This window comes from Tachyglossus aculeatus, chromosome 4 (genome assembly GCF_015852505.1).
Source record: "Tachyglossus aculeatus isolate mTacAcu1 chromosome 4, mTacAcu1.pri, whole genome shotgun sequence".
Taxonomy (NCBI): Eukaryota; Metazoa; Chordata; class Mammalia; order Monotremata; family Tachyglossidae; genus Tachyglossus; species Tachyglossus aculeatus.
This window is the reverse complement of record NC_052069.1, coordinates 135,844,482-135,850,717: the sequence shown is the minus strand read 5'-3', so window position 1 is coordinate 135,850,717 and position 6,236 is coordinate 135,844,482. Positions and strand designations below refer to the sequence as shown.

Below are 6,236 nucleotides of genomic sequence, written 5' to 3'. Positions count from 1 at the left end.
GCGCTTATTATGTGCCAGGCACTGTTCTAAGCTCCCGGGGTGGGGTATACAAGGTGATCAGGTTGTCCCCTGCGGGGCTCACAGTCTAAATCTGCATTGAGTCAGGACTAGAACCCACGACCTCTGACTCGCAAGCCCGGGCTCTCTCCCCTGAGCCCGATCTCCCCCAGCGCTCAGAACAGTGCCTGGCACATAGTAAGCGCTTAACAAACGCCATTCATCATCGTTATTGTTACTATTACCTAAGGGAGACGGCTCTTTTTAGTCAGTCGGGTCTAACGTCACTCCCTTCCAAGGATCTCGACTCCATCGATCGATAGTATTTATTGAGCGCCGTCCCCGTGCAGAGCACCGTGCCCCGCGCTGAAACCTCCAACGCCGCTTAGCGCGGCACGGAATAGGCACCGGGCCTCGGGACCGTGGAGCTCGTCGTGGGCGGGGAACGTGTCCGTTTCCTGTCCTCTCCCGAGCGCTCAGTACAGTGCTCTGCACGCGGAGATCGCTCGATGGGCACGGAGGGCCGACGCGGCAAGGCCCTCAAGGGATACGACGGCGAGAAGAGGTCCTTTGGCTTCATTCTTTGGGCCCAACGCGGTCAACGCTCCGGCCGCCCGCCTTTCTTCTCTCTCCGTCCATCCGAGGCGTCTACGCGGCTCGTTCCCGGTTCCAATCCGGGCTCTTCCCTTTCCTCCGGGAGAGCGAGCGAGCGGGATCGGGGTGGGAGGACCTGGAGCTGGCTTGGCCCAAATAAGCTTTAAGTGAAAAAATAAACACGGCTCTCGGGGGGTTTTTTCTTCAATCAATCAATCAATCAGTCGTATTTATTGAGCGCTTACCGTGAGCGGAGCACTGCCGCCCGCGAGCGGCGTCTTCCGTACCAAAGAACCGAGGCCGGGAGAATTGGATCAGGGAAATCACGGCCTGCCCGGACCCCCGTTCCTTGCCCCCCGGGGGCTTTGGAAGGGGACGGGGAAGCCGTGGAGAGGGGCGAGGGTCGTCTCCAGGTGCTGCCGGATTGGACTTCCCCAGCGCTTAGTACGGCGCTCTGCCCCCCGCGAGCGCTCAATAAATAGGACTGAACCAAGGAAGGGACCGCCCTCGGGCCGACCCCCCCGAGACCCACCGGGCCCGGCGCCCGGGCTGGAAGTGGGTGAGGACTCCCATCCCGCCGTCGCGTGGCGATTCCGTCGGGAAGGGAGGCCGGCCTGGCTTTCCGGGCCCGGTCACCGCCACGCGAGCAGGGCACGGTCGGCGGCCGGGCCTTCCTCCGGCTCGGGGGGCCAGAGCGGGCGACCGCCGATGGCCAGGGCAGCGGGGACGGACGGGGTGCCCACCGTCCGGATCTGGCGGGGGGCCTCCCGAGGGGGCGGAGGGGCTCTCCTAGAGGGTCCCGAAGGAGAGCCCCACGGCGTAGAAGCCCAAGCCCTTGAGCTTCTCCTCGGCCCGGGCTTTCTGCTTGGCATGCACTTTGCCGTGGCGCTTCTTCTCGTCGCTGCGGGCGAACCTGCGGCCGCAGATGTCGCAGGAGAAGGGCTTCTCGCCCGTGTGCGTGCGGATGTGGGTGGTGAGGTGGTCGCTGCGGCTGAAGTTGCGCAGGCAGATGCGGCACTGGAAGGGCTTGTGGCCCGTGTGGATGCGCAGGTGGCGGTTGAGCTCGTCGGAGCGGGCGAAGCTGCGGACGCAGGTCTCCACGGGGCAGGAGAAGGCCTTGGCGTGGGGCCGGGGGCAGAAGCGGCCGGGGCCGCCCTTGGCCCGCCGCCCCTTCCTCTTGGGCTCCGGCGGGGCGGCGGCCGAGTCCGTCCGGGGCGACCCCGGGGCGAAGGGGCCTCGCGGGGCGGGCCGCGGGCCCGGGTGGGCCGCCCGCTCTCCCGGCGGGCCCGGGAGGCCCTCCGCCCCGTCCCCGAAGCCCCCCGGCCCGGGCGGGCGCGGGTACCCGCCGGCGAAGAGGCGGGAGGCCTGGAGCTCGGCCGGGCAGCTGGCCGCCAGCGCGTCCTCCACCTTGGGCGGGAAGCAGGCCTCGGGCCCGGCCCGGTAGCCGCCGACGGGCGGCCCGGCCCACGGCGGGTACGGGGCCTCGAAGCCGGGGCCGGGGGGCGAGCGGGCCGCCCTCGGGCCCGGAGGCTTGACGTCCGGCGGCGGGGAGAGCTGGGGCTCGAACAGACACTGCGAGGGCCCCCCGGGCAGGGCCGGGGGCGAGGCCCGCGCCGGGCCCGGGGCCCCCCAGCCCGGCTCCGGGAAGGCCGCGCCCAGGTCCGAGGGGCAGGGCGGGTAGGGCTCCGGGGGCCCCCGGTAGGCCTCGGCCGGTGGGTACGGGGCCTCGGGCGCCGGGCCGGGGAAGGGCGACAGGCCCAGGATGCCGGACATGAGGTTGAAGAGGGTCTCCTGGTCGTGCGGGTGGTCGGCGACGGCCTGGATGAAGAAGCCGCCCGCGTAGCCCGCGGCCGGGGGCGGCGAGGCCCGCGGCCCGTCCGCGAAGAAGTAGTCGGGGCCGTCGGGCGCGGTGCCCGTCGGGGCCGGGCCCGGGAAACCGCCTGTGGGCCCGGGGAAGGGGGCGGTGGGCTGGCGTGGCAGGGCGGCGGGCCGGCCCCCGCTCCCCTGTGGCCAGGCGGGCACCTCCAGGTGCCCGCTGGCCTCCACAGTGGCCCGCAGGCCCGCGGGCGTGCCCCGGCCTCGTCGGCTCGCTTCCCCATCCGCACTGAATCGCAGACACGAGGGCACACACGCGCTCTCCACATCCACACCGGCTCCCAAGCACCCACGCTCACCGCATCCGCACGCCCACTTCAGACCCACATTTGTTCACACGCGCTGGAGGGCACACGCACCGCGGGCACACACACTCGCACGCACCCGAGAAGTGGCGTGGCTCAGCGGGAAGAGCCCGGGCTTGGGAGTCAGAGGTCATGGGTTCGCATCCCCTATGTGTGTATATGAATATATATACATATGTGTATGTGTATATGTGTATATATATGTGCATATGTGTGTATGTGTATGTGTATATATGTGTGTATATGTGTGTATGTTTGTACATACTTATTGCTCTATTTGTTTATTTTACTTGTGCATATCTATTCTATTTTATTTTGTTGGTATGTTTGGTTTTGTTCTCTGTCTCCCCCTTGTAGACTGTGAGCCCACTGTTGGGCAGGGACCGTCTCTATGTGTTGCCAGTTTGTACTTCCCAAGCGCTTAGTACAGTGCTCTGCACATAGTAAGCGCTCAATAAATACGATTGATGATCCCCTCTAATAATGATAATGATAATGATGGTGTTTGTTAAGCGCTTACTATGTGCAAAGCTCCGTACAAGGTCATCCCACGTGGGGCTCACAGTCTTAATCGCCATTTTACAGATGAGGAAAATGAGGCCCAGAGAAGTGACTTGCCCAGAGTCACACAGCCAGTAAGTGGCAGAGGCGGGATTTGAACCCATGACCTCTGCCTCCAAAGCCCGGGCTCTTTCCACTGAGCCACGCTGCTCCTCTCTGTCTCTCTGCCGCTTGTCAGCTGTGTGACTCTGGGCGAGGCACGACTTCTCCGGGCCTCAGTTCCCTCATCCGGAAAATGGGGATCAAGACTGTGAGCCCCACGCGGGACAACCTGATCGCCTTGTATCCTCCCCAGCGCTTAGAACAGTGCTTTGCACATAGTGAGTGCTCAACAAATACCGAAATTGTTATCCCCATTTGCTCACTTCCACACACACGCACCACATCCACATTTGCTCACTTCCACACACACACACGCAGCACATCCCCATTTGCTCACTTCCACACACACACACATGCAGCACATCCCCATTTGCTCACTTCCAAACACACACACGCACCACATCCCCATTTGCTCACTTCCACACACACACATGCACCGCATCCCCATTAGCTCACTTCCACACACACACACACACACACACACACACGCACCACATCCACATTTGCTCACTTCCACACACACAGACGCACCACATCCCCATTTGCTCACTTCCACACACACACACGCACCACATCCACATTTGCTCACTTCCACACATACACACACATACCACATCCTCATTTGCTCACTTCCACACACACATACCACATCCTCATTTGCTCACTTCCACACACACACGCACCACATCCCCATTTGCTCACTTCCACACACACACACGCACCACATCCCCATTTGCTCACTTCCACACACACACAGGCACCACATCCACATTTGCTCACTTCCACACACACACACACACACACACGCACCGCATCCCCATTTGCTCACTTCCACACACACACACACGCACCACATCCACATTTGCACACAGGCTCACGAGCACATACGCAGACACACAAACACCCACCCACGCTTCACATCCACATTTCCTCCCGCGCACAAGAACCCCCCCACACCCCCACACCCCATCCACATTCGGGCAAACGCACACAAGCACGCGCACCCGCCCCCCCAGCGTCCGCATTTGCACGCGTGCACACAAGATTGCACTCCCACCCACGTCACATCCACATTTGCTCACACGCACTGGAGGACACCCATACCCCCCTGCCCCCCGGCAACACACAAACATCACAATCCACATTTTCTCACCTTCCCCAAAGCCCACATTGGGCCCCACGCACCCCCATCCTGGCCTGCACGCCGATGCCCACCCTCACGCCCCCTGGCACCCACAAACACCCCCCCAGGATGGTGCAAGGCAAGGGGAACACAACCCACGGGGGGACACACACCTCCCGATGCAAGCAGGGGGGCTTCCACTCATGCCCACCCATGCCCACCCACCCTGCAAGACACCCCCCCAGGCTGCAAAAGGGTGGTATGGTGGGGGGATCCCCATCTAAGCCAAACCTTGACCACCCTGAGCATCCCCCCAGCTCTTAGTACAGAGCCTAGGACCGTAGTGGGCACCCAAGCGGTTATTTTTATGGCATGACTGACATTTCTATAGTCCCCCCCAGCTCTTAGGACAGCGGCTGGACTGTAGTGGGCACCCAAGCGGTTATTATTTTTATGGCACGAATGACATTTCTGTAGTCCCCCCAGCTCTTAGGACAGCGCCTGGACTGTAGTGGGCACCCAAACAGTTATTTTTAAGGCATGACTGACGTTTCTATAGTCCCCCCCCAGCTCTTAGGACAGCGCCTGGACCGTAGTGGACACCCAAGCTGTTATTTTTATGGCACGGCTGACATTTCTCTAGTCCCCCCCAGCTCTTAGTACAGCGCCTGGACCGTAGTGGGCACCCAAGCGGTTATTTTTAAGGCACGACTGACATTCCTATAGTCCCCCCAGCTCTTAGGACAGCGCCTGGACTGTAGTGGGCACCCAAGCAGTTATTTTTAAGGCACGATTGACATTTCTATAGTCCCCCCCAGCTCTTAGGACAGCGCCTGGACTGTAGTGGGCACCCAAACGGTTATTGTTATGGCACGATTGGCATTCCTATAGCCCCCCCAGCTCTGCCCAGGTGCAGGCCCCCCTCCCCCGCTGCAGGGTGGCCCCCCACCCTTTTGGGGGGGCGGTTTTTTTAATGGCACCATCGCTGTCCGGGGGCCAAATCCTTACCTGCGGGGGCATCTGCCTCCCGGGGCAGGTCGGGGAGATGGGGGCAAGGCCCCTCGGGGCCGAAGCCCGAGGCGTTCAGCATAGTCCCGGCCCCCCAGCCCGCCGGGGGTCCCCCTGTTTCCCGGCGGGGGCGAGGAAGGCCGGAGGGGCGCGGGGATCCCCCCTCCCCCTCCCCCTCCCCCTTCCCCCCCGCCGCCCGGGAGCCGGTCCTCGCGCAGTAGCGAGAGCGGCGCGCGTTATAAGAGCGGGGGCCGGCGGGGACCGCGTTATATAGGGGCGGAGGGGGGCGCCGCCACTGGGGGAGGCTCCCCCAGGCCCCGGGCCGTGACGTAAATGCCCAAACATGGACACAGGATGGGACCCGGGGACGCCCAATAAGGGCACTGCCGGGCCTGACGTGTACACGAGGCGAGGGGAGGGGGGTGTACACGTGGGGTGTGTGTGTGTCTCTCTCTGCAGTCGTTCATTCAATCCTATGTAGAAATACGATTGGGCGAATGAGTGACTATGTACTGAGCGCCCACTGGGTGCAGAGCACTGTGCTGAGCGCTCGGGCAACATGGAGAGGCGGCCAATCAACGGATTGAGCGCTCACTGGGTGCAGAGCACTGTACTGAGCGCTCGGGCAACATGGAGAGGCGGTCAATCAACGGATTGAGCGCTCACTGGGT

General features: G+C 62.8%; 1 protein-coding gene across 1 annotated transcript; it reads right to left on the bottom strand.

The window, feature by feature from the left end:
• Positions 1-217: 217 nt before the first annotated feature.
• Positions 218-5,690, bottom strand: EGR4 (early growth response 4). Its single transcript, XM_038745730.1, has 2 exons — positions 5,566-5,690; positions 218-2,531 (listed from the first exon to the last, which is right to left on the bottom strand). Exons 1-2 carry the CDS (start codon positions 5,645-5,647, stop codon positions 1,381-1,383), a joined length of 1,233 nt encoding a protein of 410 aa, XP_038601658.1. The 5' UTR covers positions 5,648-5,690; the 3' UTR covers positions 218-1,380.
• Between the last annotated feature and the right edge of the window lie 546 nt (positions 5,691-6,236).

What these genes read in the sequence shown, in the direction of transcription:
- EGR4 (XM_038745730.1), bottom strand. Translation starts at nt 5,647, where the DNA reads ATGCTGAACGCCTCGGGCTTCGGCCCCGAGGGGCCTTGCCCCCATCTC. An exon ending in GGAGGCAGATGCCCCCGCAG is followed by an intron (nt 2,532 to 5,565) that starts GTAAGGATTTGG and finishes CCGGGCCCACAG; the next exon opens with GCGGTTTCCCGGGCCCGGCC.